This window comes from Euphorbia lathyris, chromosome 2, assembly GCF_963576675.1.
Source record: "Euphorbia lathyris chromosome 2, ddEupLath1.1, whole genome shotgun sequence".
NCBI lineage: Eukaryota > Viridiplantae > Streptophyta > Magnoliopsida > Malpighiales > Euphorbiaceae > Euphorbia > Euphorbia lathyris.
The window spans coordinates 127,670,879-127,696,181 of NC_088911.1; the positions used below are offsets into that span (position 1 = coordinate 127,670,879).

At 31.9% G+C, this 25,303-nt stretch overlaps 2 protein-coding genes across 2 annotated transcripts; one reads left to right on the forward strand and one right to left on the reverse strand.

Moving 5' to 3' along the window:
* On the reverse strand, window positions 1–2,706 carry LOC136219896 (acyl carrier protein 1, chloroplastic-like). Its single transcript, XM_066007480.1, has 4 exons — window positions 2,479–2,706; window positions 1,630–1,746; window positions 1,052–1,174; window positions 1–271 (listed from the first exon to the last, which is right to left on the reverse strand). Exons 1-4 carry the CDS (start codon window positions 2,527–2,529, stop codon window positions 146–148), a joined length of 417 nt encoding a protein of 138 aa, XP_065863552.1. The 5' UTR covers window positions 2,530–2,706; the 3' UTR covers window positions 1–145.
* Window positions 2,707–11,310: 8,604 nt separating this feature from the next.
* On the forward strand, window positions 11,311–12,736 carry LOC136216771 (F-box/kelch-repeat protein At3g06240-like). Its single transcript, XM_066003331.1, has one exon. It carries the CDS (start codon window positions 11,441–11,443, stop codon window positions 12,527–12,529), a length of 1,089 nt encoding a protein of 362 aa, XP_065859403.1. The 5' UTR covers window positions 11,311–11,440; the 3' UTR covers window positions 12,530–12,736.
* Window positions 12,737–25,303: the final 12,567 nt, after the last annotated feature.

Below are 25,303 nucleotides of genomic sequence, written 5' to 3' on the forward strand. Positions count from 1 at the left end.
TACTCCAACATATAGATAGATAGATTAAAAGAAAATTCAACAAAAGTTAACCCTTTTTTTTGTATATCTAAAAAAAGAAAAAAGCATGAAAATATAAAACTAAATTTGATAATGGAACTATGTCCTCAAACTCTTCTCACTCCATTTAAGCCTTCTTCTCAATAAGGTTCTCAATGAGATCTGCTGCATCTTGCACAGTGATGATACTCTGTGCTGTTTCTTCTTCCACACTGATTCCAAATTCCTCTTCCAGTCCCATTACTATCTCAACCTGTACCATTTCACACAATTATTACACGATAATCCATTTACCATCTATTACGAACCATAGCATCTATTACGAAATCTATGAACCAAGCGCCTTGTTGTTAGTTGTTTTTAATTCCAAAATAGCTATTAGCAGTCGTTTCTCAATCCTAACCAAGCACTTTATCTCTACAGTTATAGAGCAAAATATCAAAAAGAGCCATAAAAATGAGAACTAAACGGACTCTGAGATGTTCCTTATGACAGTAAATTTCATGTTAAGGTTTTTTTGCCTCTTGACTCCTACTAATCTCTCTTCAGATTTTCTGGTGAAGTAGCTCAACTTCATTTCTAATCTATTTGTGGTAGATAACCAACCAATGCTTATATAGTTCTTCTTTTGCTATTAGGACTATCAATTTCTGACACGACAACACGGTTTATGGAGATAACTAGTCTGACACGATTGTCATTTTTGTTGCATTTATATGATACATAATGATGTGGTGTATATACACAGATCATGACATGATAACCTATTTTGACATCTCTATTTGCTCTCATATTTGATATGGTTATGTAAATAAAAATCCTAAGGATCTTATCGAGATTGAGTCTCGTGTTTTTAATACCGAATAATTGGGATTGCCTGTTCTTTCACAGACATTCAACATGAACTCTAGCCTGTAGTGGAGAATAGAAAAACTAAACACCAAAGAGATATTCATCATGCTGCGTAGAAGCAATATCATCAAGGAAAATGTAGGGAAAGTGTTACGATACAAGCGTCGTCAAAATGACGTACCGTGTCGAGAGAATCAGCACCCAATGCAACAAACTTTGAGTCTCCATTAACAGCAGTATCAGGTGCTAATGCCAGCTGCTTCCTCACAATGTCACACACTTTGCCTAATGTCTCGGGTTTTGCCTGCGAAAGAGTCAGCATTAGAATTGCCTATAAATTGAAAGACGAATGCAAGTACAAAACTAAGTATGTTACCATCACAAATAATAACATTATTGAGCGTTATCTTCAAAGACGGATTTAAACGAAAAACAAAAGTCAGTTTTGTTTATAAGTCAAATAATTGATAACAATAGACACAGAAAGTTGAAAAAGCCTCATCACAAGACAACTTTACCATGTCAAATCACAGGTTTAGAACATAGCATTGCTAAATTTAAGAAAAATTCTATTATAATATCGGTCCATTGCACCTTAGCAACGAAAATGTGACAAATATACAATTTTTTTCGTTACACTAATCATTTCATATCATATATAATTATGTGGTGTATATAGATCACATAGCACATGATTATGACACGATAACCGTTTTGACACCCCTAAATATCCACAGTTTGAAGTCTCGAGATACATACCGCAGCACAAGAGACACGGAAGCGAGAAGCACCTCTTTGCAATCTAAGAGAGGTGAAGCTTTGCCCATTCATGGGAAGTGAAACAGACCTCAAAGTTGACATCTTGCTGCTTGATGCCTGTTAACACCACCAATTCAGAAATTAGAATCAAACTGAGACAAGCATACATATACATACATCAATTATGATCAACTGCAATGTGCATAGGAATGGCAATTTCTGACACGAAAACGCGATTTTCAAAGTCATTTTTCTAGCATTTATAATATATAAAGCCATATGGAACATATATATGAAATAACACGATTTTGACACGAAACACAAAATTGCCACCTCTAAATGTGCATCAACAACATACTAAAATGATACTCAAAGTACAAGAATATCAGGCTAAAATACACCTATGGCCCCCAAACTTGGATTTACCAACATAATGGTCCCTCAACTTCAAAACCGGACATAAAAGTCCCTGAACTTTGACATACACTAACATAAAAGTCCAAATGACCATGTGAATACTTGTATTTCAGCCAGAATATGACAACAGGAATAGAAGCTTGATAAAAGATTCAAAAACTGACATTAAAACCAATTTGCTTGACAATTTAGGCATGTCACTATTAAAATGTTAGGGTTTATAACAGTCAACAAAAACTGAAATTCCACTACAAAGAACACACCTTTAATCGATAATAAATGTACCCAATTCAGAAAAAAACACAAAACCCTCCTCAAACCAGTACTAAAAGATACAATCAATCCAGATCACATTGAAAATCCAGTAATTCCAATCAAAGAAATAGCAATAGAACAACAAAACAAGCAAGGTGAAGAAAGAATGTGAGTTACCCGAAGCTTAAGAGGGGTCATGGAGATTGAAGCTCCTGTAAGAGAGGCCATTTTTAGTGGGGTTGAAGAAGAAATTGCAGAGAGGCAAGAAAGAGGAAGAGAAAGAATGAGAGAAATTATAGAGGAAGAGCAGGACACGAGGAGTGTGTGTATGAGAGACAAGAAAAGAAAGAGAGGTAAGTGTGGTTCCAAGAGTTTAAGACTGCTACGTTTGTTTGTTGTTTTATAGTTGGCGTTTTCATTCTCTGTCCTTCTTTGTTTGTTGAGATTTGTTGGCTTTGTTTCTATCGACATTTTCTTTGTTTGGTTCTTCGTTTTACTTTCTCTCCTGTTTGGCACTCTGCTTATCTAATCACATTTTAGCTATCCTTCCCCCAGTTTGGGCTCACTAGCTAATTGGGCCTCTAATTTATTGCTTTATATATATTTGGGTAGACCTGTCCACGGGTCCGGGTACCCACCCGGCCCGTGTCCCTTGGGTCGGGCTTGAACAATGAAATTTACTCTTAGGCCCAGCCCGACTCAGTAAAGCCCGCCTATTTTTTGGACGGGCTTGGGACATATGAAAATGTCACGGGCCGGCCCAGCCCGGCCGCCTTATTAATATTAATTAGGAAATTTATATATTTATAATTAAATATTTATTTTAAGTATAAATTTGAACTTTTATCATAAAAAATTATGTATATTTTTTTAGGTGGGCTTATATGGATTGGGCTTGGGATTTGATTTTTAAGCCCGAGCCCAGCCCGGCCCGAGCCCGCCTAAATTAATAATGGGCTGGGCTGGGCTTGGGACGAGCATTTTTATCTAAAATCCTGCCAGACCCGGCCTGAATCCGGTCCAACCCGACCCATGGACATGTCTATATTTGGGTAATTAATTTATTAGTCCCTATATTTTAACACACTGTTAAGTCCATGTATTTTCAAAAACACATGGTAAGGTCCTTATCATTTTTCTCAGTAAACTGTTTAGTCCTTCCGTCTTTTTGTTAGATTTTTTTACCGTTTATGACTTCGAGAATGAGTAAATTACCCTTTACTATTTACCTTCAAACTTCAGAAGAGGAAATCCAATTTAGAAGAAGAAGCTATTTGTATGGAGAACAAGAAAAAAAAAACAGACTCAATACTTACGAATTTGAATGATTAAGAAGAAAATCAAGAAGAAGAACACTCAAAGTTGATTTCAGATGCATTAGAGTTTAAAGGAAAGGAAAATAAAGGAAAAGAAGAACGCAAATCCAAATTGACTAACAGAATCTTCATAAGAGTCTAACGGCATGGACTAAACAGTTCATCGAGAAAAAAATTAGGGACTTTACCGTGTGTTTTTTAAAATACAAGAATTAAACAGTGTGTTTTATCAAAATATAAGGACTAATAAATTAATTACCCTATATATTTCAATGAGGACATTACATGAAAAATCCATGTTGCATTGTTATGTTAAATCTTATTTTGAATTTTATTAATGGGGAAGTTATTAATAATTATTTATTTTAAAAAGGGTTAAAAAACAGTGATTACCTTTTAATGTATGATATTTTTAAAATAAAAATGAACCTATTTGATATAATACAAATTAAAATTATCAATTTGATTAAAACCAAAATATTATTATTATTCGTGATATTTATGTAATTCACTCTATTTCAATTTGTTGAAATTCTCTTTTGCTATGCCACATGCACTTAGAAGATTAAACATGTATTTTTAACAAGTTCAGAAGATTAACACTCCACTTTGTAAATTTAAAAGCAAATAAAGTTTTTGAACCAAGTTTAGTTTAATACATTAACCTTTAAAATATATAGTATTAAATATGGCATAACACTCATTTAGACCCTCAAACTAAAGACTTAAACTCAATTAAATCCTCAATCTATCCAAATCAGCAATCAACCCCTTTAACTTTCTAATTTTCCTCCACTCTCCCCTCGCATGAAACAAATTGCAGCAATGGGTTCCAGTTGAGCACTGTAAGTGATTTTTGACTTTATATTATTAGTATTAAATTCTAAGTACAATTGTTTTCACAAAACTGTCTTCTTACTCTTAATTTTCTACCATCTCACCAGAAAATCTTAATGGCCGGGAGCAGATTCTGTTGTTCTGAATGGATAGGGGTGGCAACGGGGCGGGGCGGGTACGGTGTTGCATCCCCATTCCGTCCCCAATATTTTCAGGAGCAGTTTTAGGGAATCCCAAAACAATGTTCAGGGGTTTCTTGGTACCCACACCCGCTCGCACGGTTCTCCACGGGTTTCGGGGAATCCTCAATCCCCAAATAAAATTTAAAAAATTACCAAATCCCCAAATTTAAAATTCACCACGTGTTACTCGTATAAAATATTAGTTTAGAGGAGCAATAAAACAAAATTATAAAATATAACTTTAGAGCAACAATAAAACAAAATTAAAGTATTGATATAATAAAAAAACTCAGCATTCAGTACTGATATATCTAAATACATGTGATATATAAAGAGTATCAATAAAACAAAATTAAAATATTGATATAATAAAAAAACTCCGCATTCAGTACTAATATATCTAAATACATGTAATTTACGAAGAGCAACAATAAAACTAAATTAAATTGTTGTAGATGTAGATAATAATATTAGTTAACTTATCACAATACTTATTAATTTTTTAATCACATTTAAATACTAATTATTTTAGATATATATAATGTTTTATTTTATTGTTTGAGGATTTTGCGGTAGACTTTTGGGGGCGGTTTGCGGATCCCCGTGGTTCGGGAATAGTAATACCCACTCTCATCCAATTTTAATGTTCGGGGCTACAATTTCTCCCGCCCTCAGCTCTGCACCCAAAATTTTCGGGTTTTTTCCCAATCCTGCCAGTTCGGATCCCCACGGTTTTCAGTTTTTCCCCGCCCCATTGCCACCTCTATGAATGTATGAAGAAGGGTGTTGGTGATTTATTCACAAATGAGCTTAACTATAAAAGAAAGATTTGGGATGTTGGTGATTTATTCACAAATGAGCTTAACTATAAAAGGAAGATTTGGGATATATGAAGAATTTGAAATTGTTTATATGAGTTTATATTTTCAGAAGAATTGGAAATCAGCAATATAACTGAAAGTTCCAATTCAAAATCCCAGAAATAAAATCTCAATTCTTAAATTGAAGCTGGCAAGGTTTGGTGCGGCAATATTCAAATTGAAGATAACAAGGTTTGGTGGTGATGAAGAGTTAATTGAGTACTCTTAACAAGAAATTAGGGATAGGGTTAGCATTGGTTCGGTTACTAGAGTACTAACCGAATCAAACTGAAATTTGCTCTATTTTCATAACTGAACCGAATAAGTTAATTTGGTAACCGAATTTGATTTAACCGAAAATTTTCGGTTCGGTTCGGTTACCGATCGAATAACCGAAAACTCAAAAAATTTAATTTTTTGTACATTTTTTATTTAGTTAGTTTTCAAATAATATCCTTGTACAAAAGTTACAATTGAATAAATTAAAGGTTACTAAACCAAAATATATATATATATATATACATATACAAAGATAAAAGTATACTTTTTAGGGTTGGACTTTTTATTTATATATATATAAAGATAAAATTATATTTTTTCATATGTATATATGAAGTTCGGTTCGGTTATCAGTTACACCGATATTTTTTTCAATAACCGAATCGATAACCGATTACCAAATTAAGTTAAAAATTAAAACCGAATCGAACCAGAATGTTAAAATAACTGAATCAAACTAAGATTTCGGTTCGGTTATCGATTTGGTAATCGGTCACTGATTATTTTGCTCACCCCTAATTAGGGATCCAGAGGAAAGGGAAGAGAAAGTTAGTGAGGAGTGGAAAACCCACTCTTATTTAACTAAGAGTGAAATACACTTTCTGGCACCCTCAATATGAGGGATTGTGTTGAGGAAAATTAAAGAGTTGAGGGAGTTGATTGTTGATTTTAATAGGTCAGTGATGTAATTGAGTTTGAGCTTTTAGTTTAGGGGCTTAAATGAGTATTATGCCTATTAAATATACATCATAAGAAACAAAATATAGCATAATTAATTCGTACAAAGTTTATGGTACTCCTAATATTCATTACTAAGTAATATTTATTATTGTTGTTAATTATTAATTGTATGTTTTTTTGAAAGGAAAAGAAAGTATTATTGGCCGATATCAGCAAAAAGAATGGGAGACAAAAAAGGAGGAGCAGAATGCCACTCATTACGGTGAGACAAAGAACTGACTGCTCGGACTAGAGAGTGAGCAACACAGTTCGCTGGCCGTTTAACAAAAGAGATAGATACATCATCTAGTTCTTGAAACAACGAAATGCAATCAGAAATCAACTCAAAATGATATGAAATAGAATGAAGACGCTCCTTAATCGCAAGGACTACTGATAAACAATCCGACTGAATCTCCACATTTTTTGAAACCACAACCTTTAATCCATGATAGTGCTTCTTTAACAGCCATAACTTCTGTCAGAATCGACTCAAAACATCAATCCAAACCACCATGACTAGCAAATAAACAAGAACTTGCGTGAACCCTCAGAATAAACACAAAAGAACAGTAACCCTCATTATGAAACATGCTAGCGTCGATGTTACATGCAAATTTACCCACCTCGACAAATTTACCCAATTTGTCGGCAGTCCACTCTTAACAGATAAACCAACACACCTTAAAGCCCGAGCCATTATCCACTCCTCCAACTCTTTAGTTGCTGCACGGATTAAATCCCGAGAAGATAAACAAGATTGAGACCAAATTTGGTTATTCCTATTCTTCCAAAGCCACCAGAAAATGAAAAAAACTTTACTAGAATCAGAATGATCAGAATTCAATACCAAAGATTCCAACCAAACACCAAAGTCACAAACATGCAATATACGATTATCCAGGGCCGTCTCCAGCATTTTGGAGGCCCTAGGCGCATTGTGCACTTTTTTTCATATCTAAATTGAATACTATTTTAGAAATATTAAATAGTAAATAGTAAAACCAATATGTTATTAACTACAATTCAAGTCATATAATAATAACATAAAGCTAAGAAATTATTATTCTTCTTGCTTTTGTATATGTAAAATTGAGTTTCCTTTTATATATTTAAAATCAAGTTTCTTCTTACCAATCATGCGAGAAGCAAGCAAACGACAAAGTATTAATTTCTGAAAATTAATCTTGGACGGCTGAACTCGAACCTAATCGCAAGATTCTATGGAAAGAAAGAGAGAATTTATCTTCGAGATTAAAAATTGATTGAGTCGTGTATTTATTATGAATTACAGGCTTAAATCACTATTTGGACATCGATTGTTCCAAGGAATCTTGTCATTTGGCGCTTGATCTATCCAAAATTTTATCATTTGGCCACCGAACTATCCCAATTGGTGAAATTTCAATCCAATTTGGATGGAAACTTAATAGAATTATTGACATATGATGATATTTTGATAAATAGACTTAATAAATTTTAGTTTAGAGATTTGTTTTCTTGTTTTAATCCCATTAGTTATTTGGATAAATCAACTTTAAAACGTGTGACATGTCAAACTCATATGTCAAAATATCACCACATATTATAAGAAAACAATTTTATCAAGACTTCATCAAAATTAAGTAGAATTTCATCAATTTGAATAGTTTATGGTCCAAATGTGACCAAATAATAAATTAGTAACCAAATATTAAAATTTTAAATAAATCAGAGTCTAAATAACATTTTATACCAAATTACAAATTGTAATTTATAAGTGCATTTTGTCTTGTAATTAAAAAGATTAAAAATTAAAAATCACTACAATAACAAAATAATAGTTTATACATTGTTTCCAAATATGGAAAAAAGTTCAGAAAAAATCAGTACATGTGTTGTCAAAAGAAAGAAAATAAGAGAAAAAATAAACCAACAAATGTTGATCCAAGGAATCATCAAAATTGAGAGAAATTTCATCAATTTAAATAGTTTATGGTCTAAATGTGATCAAATAATAAATCAGTGGCCAAATATTAAAATTTTAAATAAATCAGAGTCTAAATAACATTTTGCACCAAATTACAAATTGTAATTCATAAAAAAAATTTTAAAATTTAAACATAAGAGAAAATGTGGAAAAAAATGCTAATCCAGGGAATCAAACTCTCACTCTTATATTCACATCCTTTGTGTCTTTACCATTCAACTTAGGACTGTTTGTTGTTATATATCTTTATCTATATACCTTTTAACCATAATTCTTTTAGTAATTATCAAATTTTAAAAAAATTCCGATCGGAGACCCCCCGTAAGTCGGAAGCCCTAGGCCGTCGCCTAGGCGGCCTCCCCCTAGAGCCGGCTTATCCAAATAAAACTCAAATCATACCTCTTGAGAAAACGAACATTGCAAGAATACATGAGCCTCATCCTCAACATCTTCATTACACATTGGATAGATTGGAGAGAGGTCACTGTGACGACTCTGTAAATTTTGCATAACAGGTAAACAGCTCGCCTTCAACCTCCAAATAAAGTTTTTTAATTTTCGGTGGCACTTGTAATTTCCAAGAGTAGAGGCCGACCAACGAGTATACTTCTTTCTTACGTGTAGCTTAACTAAAAAAGATTTCTATATTTTCTCTATGTGTAAGGTAATTTCAATAAATAAAAGTTAGGGATAAGGTGTAAAAATATCCTTAACGTTTACATCTAAGAGCAATTTACCACTAACGTTTAAAATGATATAATTTTATCTTTAATGTTAGAAGCCAAAATCAATTTTACCTTTTACATTGATAAGTTGGATCAATCGGAGAAATTATTCATCAAATTACCATCCATATTCATTATGATATTATCAATTTTGATGATATAAGTATTAATTAAATGGTGTTTGGTTGCTGCTTTTTTTATTTCTTGTTTGTCTTTTTACTTTAAGGAGAGTTTTTGGTGTTTGGTTAAACACCTTATGTTCGTCTTTTATAGCTGAAAAATAGTTATTTTTATAAAAGTAGAGAACATATGCTTTTTGAAAAAGCAGTATTTTCAAACAGTAAACAGTAAACTGTAACAGGTAAAACAAATGGGTCCTTAGTATTTTTTTTTCATTTAATAATTTCAAAGTCTTTAGGAAATAAGAGATTAATATATTTTTCTTATTTACAAAAATCGTCATATTAGGATAAAGTGTAAAAATATCCCTGACGTTTACAAGCAGGAGTAATTTTACCCTTAACGTTGGCAGCCAAGCTCAATTTTATCCCTAGCGTTGACAAGTTATGTCAATTTCAGACAGTATTATAGAACACAGATATTTTGTTTCTTATTGTACACTAATTACACTTAAGTTGATTCTATAAAAAAACATTTCATATTTTTTATGTTTTAATTAGGGGTGCACACAAAAATCCGGAAAACCGAAAAACCGAAAAACAAAACCGAAACCAAACCGAAAATAAGGTTAACCGAAATCGATGGACTAGTGTACGGTTTTTAATTTTAAAAATAATGGTTAACGGTTACGGTTACGGTTTCCTTATTCCAAAAACCGCGGTTAACCGAAACCGACCGAATCTCAATTAAATATAAAAATAAATTTATTTATATAAGTAAACAATTATTTAGTCCCTATAGTTTTTCATAACTCATTAATTAATCCACTATTTAATTGTAAGGTCTCTAATTTTTTCACTTTTAATGGTTTAGTCTTTCTATCAAATATTAACATCAAATAAGATAAAAATATGTAAGTAACTCTCAGTTAATTTGTTACTGTCTCTCTAATTCCAGTTTATACGGTTTTTTTCTTTTATGTTTCTGGATGTAGAAACAAAGATAAAATTTTATTACTTGTTTTTTAAAACTTTAAAGGCAAAAGTTTTATTAAGGGCAGTTTGTCTTTTTTTATCCGTTTAATTGTTCTTTAACACATTTTTAGACAGAGATTTGATATAGGGACTAAATAATTTAACGGAATTAAAACTGAAGGATCATAATGCACGTACATCTCCCTCTCCGCAGTTAATCTCTTCAACTCGCTATTGACCCGCCACCTCCCTCACAATTAAAATTAGAATTCTTTTATTATTTTTATTTTTATTTACTAACGGTTAGAAACCGAAATAAAGGTTAACCGACCGAAATAATTGGTTAACCGATTAGTGGTTAACCGAATTTAATGGACTAGTATATGGTTAGTATTTTTAAAAAATTGATTAAATGGTTAACCGACCATGTGCAGCCCTAGTTTTAATAATAGAATTGGAGTTTAATATTTTTAAATTTGATGAAATATTTGAATTTTTTTGTCCAACTCGTACAAAATAAGTATATTTTAAAAAAAATTATTATTTTTTGCATTTAGTCATATGTTTATAATCTGTTACTAATGTGTAATAAAATGATGAGATCTAGATTACAAGATTCATGATCAGGAAGACAATTTGATGCATAATTTCTTCAATTGACCGAACTTGTCAGCGTTAAGTATAAAATTGCTCTTAGTTGTCAATATTAAGGGTAAAATTGCACAATTTTAGATAAAGGTGGCAATTTATGACACGAAAATATGATTACAGAGCCAACCTGGCTGACACGACACGATTGACACGAAAATTATTTTTCTAGCATTTATAACATATAAAACCATATGGAACATAAATATGAGATAACACACGAAATTATCACGTTAGGTATTAAAAATAAAATTGCTTCTAGATGAAAATATTATTGGTATTTTTACCCCATATTCCTCCAAATTATGATATTAGAAAAAGAATTGTAACAAAAGGCTGCAGCTGCGTGATTACAGTTTACTCCAACTTGAATTGGGAAAGAAAGTGTTATTAGAAATAGATTTCTTTTCAAACTTGAATTCTTCATTGAAATATTCATTAATTCCACACATATTTAAAGGGCGATAGACCTGAAACGCAAGCCATTCAAACTCACTCTGAGATTGGCGATGAACAGCGGCAGCAATATGACTAAAGTCGATTACATCCCCGACCACCTCATTGCTGATATACTCTCAAAGCTTCCTTCAAAATCTCTATTGCGGTTCAAAACAATCTGCAAGGCATGGTACTCTCTAATCTCTGATCCTCTATTCATCAATCTTCACTCTAAACAAGCATCTCAAAACCCTAAAATTCTGTTATCTACTACTGGGTTTCAGATTCAAATATTAGACTATGAAAGCTCTTCTTTTGATGATTCCTGTTTATCTGGTCCTATCAATGTTCCAGAGAAATTATGTCTTCATGATACTGAAATTATAGGTTCAAGCTGCGGATTAGTTTGCTTAGACACTGATTGTTTTGGAAAAAGCTTTTGTATATGGAATCCATCGACTAGAGAGTGTAGAAAAATACCAAGTTTGTATGTGAATAGCAACAACTGTTACCTTCATGGGTTTGGTTATGATTTGGTCACTAATGATTTTAAGTTAGTTATATCCATGGATGCATTCACATACAACGTTTTCTCTCTGAAAGCAAATTCATGGAAAACAATTACATGCCCTCTTGGTTCTGAATATTATTACCATTGTAATATCCAGTCTTGGACTTCCCTTGCAACTGTTATAAATGGAATATTCCATTGGATCGTGGTAACACATCCTAGCAATTGTGAAATTCTAACTTTGGATGTAGCCAATGAGACATTTGAGAAGCTGCAATTACCATTCAATTTGTCATTGCCATCCAACTCAATTGCAAGCCTATTTGAGCACAGGGGATTTCTTTGTGTTTGCTTTTCAAAGCTTGAAGCACGTATTAAGGAGAAGATATGGATGAAGAAGGAATATGGTGGTTGGATTCATTTGCTTACCGTTAAGAATCCTTCTTATGTGTTTCATGGATTGCCTGTTTTATGTGTTTCTAGGAGGAACGAAGTCGTGCTTCATAATTATAAAGAGTTCGCCAGGTACAAAAGTGAATATAACAAGTTGGATGAGATTCGTATACGAATGGATGTGTATGGGGCAGTTTTGTATGTTGAGACTTTGGTTTCCCCCAATGCCGAGGATGGAGATTTTTCAGATAATTAAAGACAGAACTTCCGGAGGAAGTGTTCATCTAACACAGAAAGAAAGTAGAAATAGAGCAAATTATACTTTTAATTGTACTTTCTATCTTTATATGATATTTAACTATTTCTGTTTTATTTATTTATTTATTTATTTGAGGATTTGAAATTCTCTTTTTCCGTGGAACTCGAAGAGGGTCCGTTCTTAATGTGAATTCCTATATTTTTGCTGTGTTTGTTCTGTTTGATTATTAGAATTTTCTCAATATTAATTCCTAAGTTTTTCTGTTTGATGCTTGGATTTTCTACTCATTTTTTAATTTTTTCAAAGTATTTTTATAGCTTAACAACTCTGTCTGTTTATAACTCTGTTTCATTCGTCGTCGTTTGCAGAAGTTTTGATTTCTTCAAAACCAAATCTTATAAAATATTTTCTGAAACCTCTATATAATAAAGCTTGGGACGAGAACAGATCTTAAGAAGTATTCCAGCACGTCTTTGTGTTTGCGTTTCAAATCCATTATTCAGACAATGTGTTTTTTTAGGATGTGGAATTGTTGCTTTTTCTCTCCTTGCTGCAAGATAGTTGTTGATATGAATTCCTCTGTTTTTATTCTCCTTGTTCTGTCTTATGACTGCAATTTTGTCAATATCAGTTGAAATTCTTTTTCTTGCTCTGTTTTTCTGTTTGGTGATTGGGATTTCTACTAATTCTTTGTTTTTTTTAAAGTGGTTTTAGTGGTTCATAAGTTGCACAACTCTTCGTTGTTTATAACTCTGTTTCTTTTCTTTGCCTTTTCGGGTGCCAACCTGGTTGGGATTTCCGTTGGCTAGGTCCGTATTTCAATAAAAAAAAATTTCGTTTCTTAGAAAATATTATCTATCAGATATTTGCAACTTTTAGATTTATTTATTATTACATTATTAATACCTTCAAGTAGGGTGGTGTATTATTGGATAAAAGGGTTGTTCGTTTTGCATTTTGAGTATAAAATCATATTTGGGATGCGAATAGATCTTAAAAGATAATTTCTTTCATGTTGATCTTACATTGATCTGCTCTAAATTTTCAATTTTCCTTGTCTAAGATTGATCCTTTGAACGAGGACCTAGATGAATTGAACAAATATTCAAACCGTGCATAACTCTAGTTAAAAGATGAGGTAAAAGCTAGGAAAACTTCTTATAAGAAACACTGTAGCTTTTTGAGAAACTAACTTCCATAACTTATCAAAAGCTGATATTATTATTATTTTTTGAACAAAAATAACACACAGTTCCGATATAACTTAATATTTATATTTTTTTAACTTTTTATCAAATGCTTCTCAATTTTTTCTAATAACACTTCCCTCTACAACATGTTATGTTGGCCACAGCAATACGCAACTGGCTGGAGATATGCGAAGATTGCTTTGGAACTTCGTGAAAAAAACCCCAAATTTGCTTCTTATTCATACCCATTTTCCGCATTTTACTTACTTTTTTACAACCGAATGATTAATTGATTACATTTTACGCAAGTTCAGGAGACTAATTAAACATTATGCAAGTTCAGAGGGCTATCGAGACATTTTGAAAGTTCAGGGGGCCAATCAGCCATTTTGAACAAGTTCAGAGGACAAATGATGTATTAAGCCTATATAATATGTACATACATATACATTTCTTATGCTAGTCATTTACACCCATTATTGTGCTAATGAAACTCTACTTTTTTTTTTTATAGAGTCCACTTATTCGGCTCATTAAGCAATTAATGCATTAATTTGAGTCTCGGCTTTTAGTCAGAAAAAAGGATTAATGGGTTCAAGCTTACACTCCAACTATTGATACAACATTGTATTAACACGTACTTGGAATGGTCTATTTATTCAATTTTTGACTTTCTAATAAACCGGAAGGATTATAACGACCAAAAACTATGATTTTAAGGATCCAAAATATAATCGCTATTTTAGAACCTTTAAAAAATTAATTATTAATCGTTGTCAACCCCGTATATAAAAAAGGAGGAGAAAAACAGAGTAAACATATCATTTCAAACATGCATTGATACGATGTTAAAAAGTAGTAAAAGTTGAAAAACATGGTAGCAAGAACTAAAAACATTATTTGTAAGTTTTGTTAAGTAAAGATTTTAGTAATGCATATATATTTGATTAACATACTAGGGAGATTGAAAATCTGAAAATCCAAACCTCATTAACTAGTGAAGCATTTAATTGTAAAATAGAAAACCTTACATCTCGATAGGGTCAAGTGTATGAAAGCATCCACCCATATGTCCTCCTCGGGAACAGGGTATGATCGGAAGGGCCGCCTTTCAAGGCTCAAAAGTAATATTTTTTTAAAACAAAACAAAACATAAATTAAATTTTAAAATACGCAACGGTTATAAAAATAATCCTAAAACTAAACAAATCGCAATATCTATATATAATATATAATATAAAACAGTAACGATGGAACTGAGGTGTCACTTCCTCATTTTTTAGTGATAAAAATTTAATATATTAATTTTAATTTTATTATATATATTTATCTATAAAAAGATTATTTTATCCGTACTATATCTAAGAGTTCTACAGAATTTAAATTAATCCCTAAAATCTCTCTAATTCTCTACATATCTATATATAATATAAAACAGTAACGATGGAACTGATATGTCACTTCCTCCTTTTTTTAGTGATAAAAAATTTAATATATTAATTTTAATTGTATTATTATATATATTTATCTATAAAAAGATTATTTTATCCGTACTATATCGAAAAGTTCTACAGAATTTAAATTAATCCCTAAAATCTCTCTAATTCTCTACATATCTATATATAATATAAAACAGTAACGATGGAACTGAGGTGTCACTTCCTCCTTTTTTAGTGATAAAAAATATAATATAATAATTTTAATTTTATTATATATATTTATCTATAAAAAGATTATTTTATCCGTGCTATATCTAAGAGTTCTATAGAATTTAAATTAATCCCTAAAATCTCTCTAATTCTCTACATATCTATATATAATATAAAACAGTAACGATGGAACTGAGGTGTCACTTCCTCCTTTTTTAGTGATAAAAAATCTATATATAATATAAAACAGTAACGATGGAACTGAGTTGTCACTTCCTCATTTTTTAGTGATAAAAAATATAATATAATAATTTTAATTTTATTATATATATTTATCTATAAAAAGATTATTTTATCCGTACTATATCTAAGAGTTCTACAGAATTTAAATTAATCTCTAAAATCTCTCTAATTCTCTACATATCTATATATAATATAAAACAGTAACGATGGAATTGATGTGTTACTTCCTCCTTTTTTAGTGATAAAAAATTTAATATATTAATTTTAATTTTATTATATATATTTATCTATAAAAAGATTATTTTATCCGTACTATATCTAAGAGTTCTACAGAATTTAAATTAATCCCTAAAATCTCTCTAATTCTCTACACATCTATATATAATATAAAACAGTAACGATGGAACTGATGTGTCACTTCCTCCTTTTTTAGTGATAAAAAATTTAATATATTAATTTTAATTTTATTATATATATTTATCTATAAAAAGATTATTTTATCCGTACTATATCTAAGAGTTCTACAGAATTTAAATTAATCCCTAAAATCTCTCTAATTCTCTACATATTTATATATAATATAAAACATTAACGATGGAACTGATGTGTCACTTCCTCCTTTTTTAGTGATAAAAAATTTAATATATTAATTTTAATTGTATTATTATATATATTTATCTATAAAAAGATTATTTTATCCGTACTATATCGAAAAGTTCTACAGAATTTAAATTAATCCCTAAAATCTCTCTAATTCTCTACATATCTATATCTATATATAATATAAAACGGTAACGATGGAACTGAGGTGTCACTTCCCCCTTTTTTACTGATAAAAATATAATATAATATATAATATATTAGTTTTAATTCTATTATTATATTTATCTATAAAAAGATTATTTAAAGTAAATGTGAAAATCAAATAATAATATTTAATTTATATAACACATTTATGTCATTAATTGTAATTAGTAGATTATATTTTTATTAATATTTATATATTAAGATGAATCCATGCAAAAAACTAGTATATATATATATATAGGCACAAGGAAAGGATGAGCCAAAAGATGCAGAAATTAAAAGCTCAAAATATGCAAAGTGTAGATAACAAGATTCATGACCGAGAAAATAGTTGATGAATTATTTCTCAAATTGACCCAATTTATTAATGTTAAGGGTAAAACTGCTATTGGCTTCCAATGTTAGGGATAAAATTGCACCATTTTAAACGTTAGGGGTAAAATTGCTCCTGGCCAAAAACGTTTAACCTATTTAATTTTAATTTTATACTCTTAATTTTACTATTTTTTAAATTAAATAATTACAAAAAATATTGATGAAATGCCTTGAACTTGAATAAAATTGAGCTTAGGATCTCTTTATCATAAAATATAAACTTTAGATCATAAAATATAAATTTCAAACCTTAAACTCTAAAATATGTGATGTATTATCAAATAATTAGTTCGATAACTAAATTAGCATAACTCAATGGTACATCTCTAGTTTCATATGTGAAAAGTTACGGATAGAACTGTAAATGCATCGAGCTGCTCATGAGCGTCTAAGTATTCAGCACAATAAAAGCTCAATGTTGTTCAGTTCGATTTATAAATTAGTCGAGCTTGAGCAGACTCGATTATAATGCTCGTGAGCAAGTTTGGTTCGATTATCTTTTTAATATTATCATTTCTTGGTATATGATTTATAGATTTCAAAGCTATGTAGTTTTATATTAAAAAAATTCAAATCGATATAATTAATTAACATAATTAATAAATTGTTCGTGAGCGAAGTTCATTAACGAGCTGCTCACGAGCAAAACTCGTTAACAAGCTCGCGAACAACTTATGAGCAGTTTATGAACATAATATTAAATTTATGAGCAGTTTATGAACATAATATTAAATTTGAATTCGTCAATTTTTTTAATGAATCAATTTTGAGCATACTAAAATTTAGCTTGGCCCGACTCGATTACAGTGACTTATGACTCTCAAAATACTTTCTCAAACCAGATTTTAGGGAAAATAATGATTCTAATAAAAAGAAGGGCCACTTTTCCACCTTAGGTGGAAAACTTTTGATAAAATTTTATAGACCTTAATGATTTTGCCCCTTTCTTTCTTTTAGAGACTATTAATTTTACCTTTTTTCTTTCACTTTTATTTTGATGAGTTAATGAGGCCCTCTTAAATTGTCGGTAAAGTGTAACTTTTCAATTAAATTATTAATTACCAATTATTGGTGGGAAAAACAGTTTACAAGCCATGCATGTGGATGTGGCTAGCCTATCACCTCTCTTTCTTGTTAGCCAGCCGAGACTCTTTTGTTCTTGCCAACTTTTCCAATTTTTCATTTGGAAAAGTACAAAAAAAAAAAAAAAAAAAAATTAGTTTATAGTTTGTTCAATTTGCAAATTGTAATTCGAAAGTTTATAAATAGATTTTTTTTTTTACTTTGTGCAGTTTATAAACTTAGTCTGTTCAAAATTATTGCCTGACTAGTTAACTCAAAATGAGCGATTTGAAGTAATTGAAAAGACTGACTTTGCAAATTACTCAAAATACAAGGTCTGACTTTGTAAATTAATTAAATCAGAAGTATTATTTGATTGAACAATTGACTCATATATCATTTAACTGTAAATTTCACAAAATACATAACCTCTGTTTGCAAACTTTTAAACTACAATGACTGATTTTGCAAATCGGTCAAACCACAAAGTTTATTTTTGTACTTTTCACTTTTTAAAGAGAAAAGAACACTTTATTAAGATTAAACATCCACATCTTTACATAAAACACTCTCTACGAAACTAGGAACACAAAAAGCAATAAAAGGATTAACATTGGAACAAGAATGACATGCTAACTTGTGAGAAACTCCGTTCACTAATCGAAAAACAAATGTCATCGAACAAGTCGGGAGATTCTGAAGAAGTTTCTTGATATCTTGAACTATTCAACCATACTCCATAAGATCCTTGTGGCTCGGACACCAACTATTCACCACTCCTTTTGTGTCAACTTCAAAATCAATATTGTTGTAGTCTAAGGAAGACATCCAAGCAATATCGTCTCGTAATGCCAACACTTCAGCCAACTTGGGCGATATTAAACCATTCCAGACCGAGCTATAACAAGTTAGAAACACACCCTCTTGATTACGTAGAACAACACATAACAACACGAGAGGAGGTCTGAACACTAGTTATGTCTATATTGCATTTTACCCACCCTTCTATTGGTTTTCTCTAGAATTTATGCCTCTCCTCACGGTTCTGATCCATATTCAATATTGGTCCTCAAACCTTGCCTCCAATCATGTAAAAAATGCATTGAACTTCTGACATGGTCGTCGGGATTCCAACACGACTTCGACAAAAGCTGCGCATTCCTCTATGTCTAGATCGACTAGAGAACCACTATCAAAATACATACAAATTTCAGATTTGATGCTTCAGACAGATCAATAAACCAATCTTCAACGTGCTCCCATTCTGCTCTAGGAGCTAGTAATTGAACGACTGCCCAACATTGCTTCACGTACAAACATCCTGCAAAGAGATGCCAGTCGTGTTCAACGTCATTTGTACAAATAAGGCACCTAATCAGAACACTAACATGTTTCCCCAATGAGGACAATTCGAGTAGGCAACGTCTTAGTAGAAAATCTCTAAAGAAAAAACTTTAGTTTAGAGGGAAAGACTAAGCTCCATAGATTTATCCATCCCTTTCGGTTTTGCACCATACTACGAGCAGACTCAATAATCTGATACCCAACTTTTGATGAGTACGACATGTCCTTTCAGAAATGTCAAATGAGACAGTCATCCCTATCCGAGAAAGGTACCACCATATTGCAAATGATATTTACCTCCAAATTATTGAACCAACTCTTAACTTTGACTTCAATCCCACAGTCTCGTACCAGGGATAAAAAGGAAACTCATAGTATCATTACAATTTGCCTCAGTACTACGTGATGTAACCATCCGATTATCATCATTAGGAAACCACATATCCTTCAGAATAGACACCTTATCTCCCCTGCCAATTTTCCATCGTGAACCTTGATTCAAGAGTTCAATAGAACTCCGCACACTCCTCCAAACCATACTAAGGTTATTGCATAATTTGGAAAAAGGAAAGGCTCATTAGGATACTATGTAGCTTTGAATAAATGACTCACCAAGATGTGTGGATTACTAATACACTTCCATACCTATTTACCCAATAATGAAAGGTTAGAAGCTCGAAGATCTCGAAACACCAACCCTCCTTTGTCTTTATTGGTATATAACTTCACCCAATCAAACTAATGGACATTCCTCTTTCCATCTCCCTTCGTACCTCACCAAAAACAATTCATCATCTTCTATAGACCATCACACAAAGATTTTGGAAGAAGAAAAATGTTTATACAGAAAGTAGGCAGAGCCCGAGCCACTGATTTAAGTAGAACATCTTTCCCTGATGTTGAGAGAAAATGAAAACTCCAACTACTAAAACTCTTACTAAGCTTGTCTTTAGAAAATTGAAGATTGCACAGATCTACCAATAAGGGATGGTGGAACCATATACCTATCGGTATCAAAAGGTGAAGCAACACCCAAAATAGAGCTAATCTTATTACGAACCTCCTCCTTCACATTCGAACTGAAAAACATGCCAGACTTACCCAAATTCAATGATTGGCCAGAAGCCAACTCATATGTCGAGAGAATCTCAGCAATCTTATTACTTTCCTCAGGCGTAGCCCTGAAAAAATAACATGTCGTGAACAAAAAAGAAAGATGGGACACACTAAGGGAACCACGACAAATGCAACAACCATGTAGAGCGCCATCCAACTCTGGTTAGACAATCAACTTAGACAACACTTCTGCACATAGGATAAACAAATAGGGGGAAAGAGGATCCCGTTGTCTAAGACCTCTTCCAGAATAGATAGGCACTATAGAATCTTTGTTCAGGGCCACAAAGTAAGAGAGTATCATGATATAAAGTAGGATCCAGTTAACCCATTTAGAACTGAAGCACAGGCGCAACATCACAACTTCTAGAAAGCCCTATCCGACCTTATCATAAGCTTCACTTATATCTTTTTTTAGTGTCACATCTCCCTTATTACCCAAATTCTTCCTCTCCATATGATGCAAAAACTCGAAAGCAATCTGAAAACTACTAATCAGAGAACGATTTGGTACAAAAGGTGTCTAACTCTTAGAGATAATATTAGGGAGCACTAATTTCAACTGATTCATAAGAACGTTTTCTATGAGTTTATAAAGAACATTACAAAGAGATATAAGTCGAAGATCTGAAATACGCTCTGGTCTTTCCACCTTAGGAATGAGAACAATGATAATGTCATTTAGATTCACAGGAAATTCATTTATCTGCAGCCAACCAACCAACACAAGCTTGGAAAATCTCCATGCATATAATATGCCAAAAATATTGAAAGAAACTCGGGTTTAGGCCATCTAGACCTGGGGACTTATAGGTGCATCTGAAAAATAACAACTTTAAATTCATCATAAAAGAACGGCACAACTTGCATATTGTTATGTCATCCGCAACCATACAACTCAAGACATCAACAGTACTATAATGCAATTTTAAATCTAAAATTTCATTAAAATTATCAATTTCAACCTTATTAACGAAACACGAGTGTCTTTTTTATATGCATATCCATGTTCTGGCCATCTTGTAACTTTTAGCTTTTGATCACCTACTTATGCTCGAAATTGCTCTTTTTTGTTAACGAAAAGTGACTCATTTTCTGTTAATGAGGTTTATAATTGCATCATCTAGTAAACTATAGACATAAATTGTGTTATGTTATACGTAGAGGCCAAATCTGATCTCCATTAACTATAAAGTTAAATTTGTAACTTATCCCTTGTTTTTTAGAAATTGTATTATCTTATTAGAAATTGACATCTTCTAGTTCTTGTCTCTTATTAAATAGTTATTTAATTCTTCTTCAATACTCCCTCGTCCTATTATATAAGTCATTTTAGAAAGTGATTTTTTTTTCCAAAATATAAGTCATTTTGGTTTTTCAAGAATTTTTAGTTTAGTTTTTTAGTTCAAGTATTAATTTTGTTTGTCTTGATTAACATTCTAATACTTATTGCCCAACCGTTATATGAGAGAGAATTTTTTTAAGTTAACCAGTATAAAATTTATTAATTAGGTTCTACATTAATTGTATTTCTTAATTTGTGCAAAAATCTTTAGAATGACTTATATTATGGGAGGCAAGTAGTAGTTTATTTGTATATTTTATTCCAAACAGTAAATATAAAAATATTTACTTAGAATTAGGAAATAATTATTAATAGCTGTTTTTTATTAGTTATTTAGAGCATCTCCAAGAGGCTCTTAGTTTGGCTCTTAAATTAAAATTTGAGGAGGGAGAGTTAAAAATCAGCTCCAACAGTCTCTTAGTGGATCCTCCTTAAATTACTGAGAGCCTCACTATCCTCTCTATTAACAGAGAATCTCTCTTCACCTCTTAGTGCATCTTAAATTCATTTTTTTTTAATAATTTATCATTAAGGAGTCTCTCTCCTTTCACTATTGGTAAATATAACAATCATTAATAATTTTAATTATAAGATAATAAATAAGGAGTGGATATAAGGAGTATTGTTGGAGATGATACATCTTAGTCACTCTTAAATCGCTAAAAGTCAATTATTTATATTATTTATAAAGAGTACACTAACAGTCTCTTGGAGATGCTCTTATGCTCTCTAAGAAGGTATTTAATATTGATGTCGTTGCTTTTGATCACTTTGCCATTTTCCTCTCTCTCTCTATCCAACAATGATGGTGGGGGAATTTTATTTTGAAAATGCTTGGGGTAAGAGAGGATGATTGCAGGGATCAAATTGTTAAGGGGTGGGAAATTCAGGGCAATAGTGAAATCCAAAGTCAATCCAATCACGAGATGTTTGTTAGAAGGGATATAGAAAGTGTGATAGGGATAAAAATACGTGATAAGTTATTCCGTGTTTGTTTGAGAGATAGAAGAGTGAGACAGATGAGAGACAAATCTTTTATCTCTCAAATCCTATACCCAAGAAGGGGGGTATAAGGAGGTGGAATAAACTACTGTGATTTTAATAGGATGGAAAAGTCCACCTTATCCCTCAAATTAATGTTATGTAGTTTAAATAAGGTTAAAATAGTAAAGTGTATTATTTTATCCCTATCCCACGTACCAAACATTGAATAATAATTCTCGACTACCATATTTTTATGGGTTAAGGTGCAAAAATACCCCTAACATTTTGGGCTAGGAGCAATTTTATCCTTAACGTCTAAAATGGTGCAATTTTCCCCTAACGTTGGAAGCCAAGAGCAAGTTTACCCCTAACGTTGATAAATTGGATCAATTTCAGACACTATTATAAAACACATATATTTTTGTTCATTATTCTGCACCAATTACATAATAATTCGTTCTAAAAAAGGATGTCATATTTTTTATAATTTAATAATAGAATTTGAGATTAATATTTATAAATTCGGTGATTTTTTTGATTTTTTTTTGTCTTATCCGTACAAAAAGACAGTATATTTTTTTTATTTTTTTTTCACATCCCAACGAATGTTTGTGATTTGTTACTGATAAAATGACACACATATGAAGTGTAAATAACAAGATTCATGACCAAAAAGACAGTTTGATGAATTATTTCTCAAATTGACCCAATTTATTAACGTTAGGGGTAAAATTGCTCTTGGCTTCCAACGTTAGGGGTAAAATTGCACCATTTTAGACGTTAGGGGTAAAATTGCTCCTGGTCCAAAACGTTAGGGGTATTTTTGCACCTTAACCCTATTTTTATCCTTATTCCAACAGTATAACAAATTAGGAACCAATTTCGCGATAATATCAACCGCTATAGAGATGCAATTGAGGAATTGAGAAGGAAGACATATACCTGCTCCTATAACTAATTACAAATGGCTAAGGACCATGTTGAATTTCTTCTCACTCAACAAGAGGGGTATTGGAAATAACAGTCTTGATCACATGCACCTTAATGAGCATGTAGAATTTGCTCATTCGCCGTTAGATCTAGGCTTATTAGGATTCTAAGGTGGAGATTCAAAGCATCCTTGTTAGGGAAAACCCCGCAGCGGAACGAAATATTTAATTTGGGTAAATAAATTGACAACAAAATAAAAGAAGAACAATAAAGTAAATGACACAAGGTTTTACGTGGTTCGGCGGTGTGCCTACTCCACGGGTGAAGGAGACCGAAAATTATTCCACTAGAGAGACAAAAGTGGTACAAAAGAATGGAGAAAATAACACTCAAACCCCTTAACCCCAATACACCCAAAACCTCACAATTCTCTCTTGGAGAATATCACTCAAAACTAGCAATCTAACATCAATTGCTAGGATGCTCAAACCTATGCCAATGCATGGTATTTATAGGAAAATTTTGGGATGTGAATGGAAGAAATCAAAGTAAAAAATTACATGTGAACAAAGGGAAAAAGACTAATGTGAACTTTGACAAAATTGTATGGCTTGTGTTCAAAATTCAACACAATTTAATTTGAATGTTGAATTTCAAATCACATTCATACAAATCTCCACCTTGATTTGAAATTTCACCAAAAGTCTTCCTTCGCCGTAATGCCCTTTCGGGCCAACTCACTTATTGCTAATACCGATCAAGTTCAAGCAATGCTTGAACTTAGTTGTTGGAAGAGGCTTCGTCATCATGTCGGCTGGATTATCTGCAGTACCAATTTTACTAACTATAATATTTCCTTCAGAAATAACATCTCGAATAAAATGGTACTTCACATCAATGTGTTTCGTTCTTTCATGAAACATCTGATCCTTCGTCAAATATATAGCACTCTGGCTATCACAGTGAACGACAATCTTCTGCAAATTTGAACTGAGCTCCCCAACTAAGCCTCGTATCCAAATAGCTTCTTTTACAGCTTCAACTACAGCCATATATTCTGCTTCTGTAGTGGACAATGCAACTGTAGACTGTAAAGTAGCTTTCCAACTGATGGCACTGCTATCAAGAGTAAACACATAACTTGTAATGGATCTTCTTCTGTCAAGATCACCTGCATAGTCTGAATCAACATAACCTGCCACCATATTCTCACTCCTTCCAAATTTTAAACAAGCATTAGTAGTACCCCTTAAATATCTCAGAATCCATTTCACAGCATTCCAATGATCTTTACCAGGATTGGACATATATCTACTGACTACACTAACTGCATGTGAAATGTCAGGACGAGTACAAACCATCGCGTACATGATACTACCAACCGCACTAGAGTAAGGTACATGTGACATATATTCAATATCCATTTTGGACTGTGGACATATATCAGCAGAAAGTCTGAAATGAGCAGCAAGTGGAGTACTTACAGGTTTAGCATTTTTCATGCCAAATCGCTCCAACACTTTTTCAACAAAACTTCTCTGAGTTAAACAAAGTGTTCCTGCAGCTCTATCTCTATAGATCTCCATACCAAGAATCTTCTGGGCAGCTCCCAAATCTTTCATCTCGAATTCACTACTCAGCTCTGCTTTCAATCTGTTGATATCAGACATATCCTTGGCAGCAATAAGCATATCATCAACATAGAGTAATAAATAAACAAATGAGC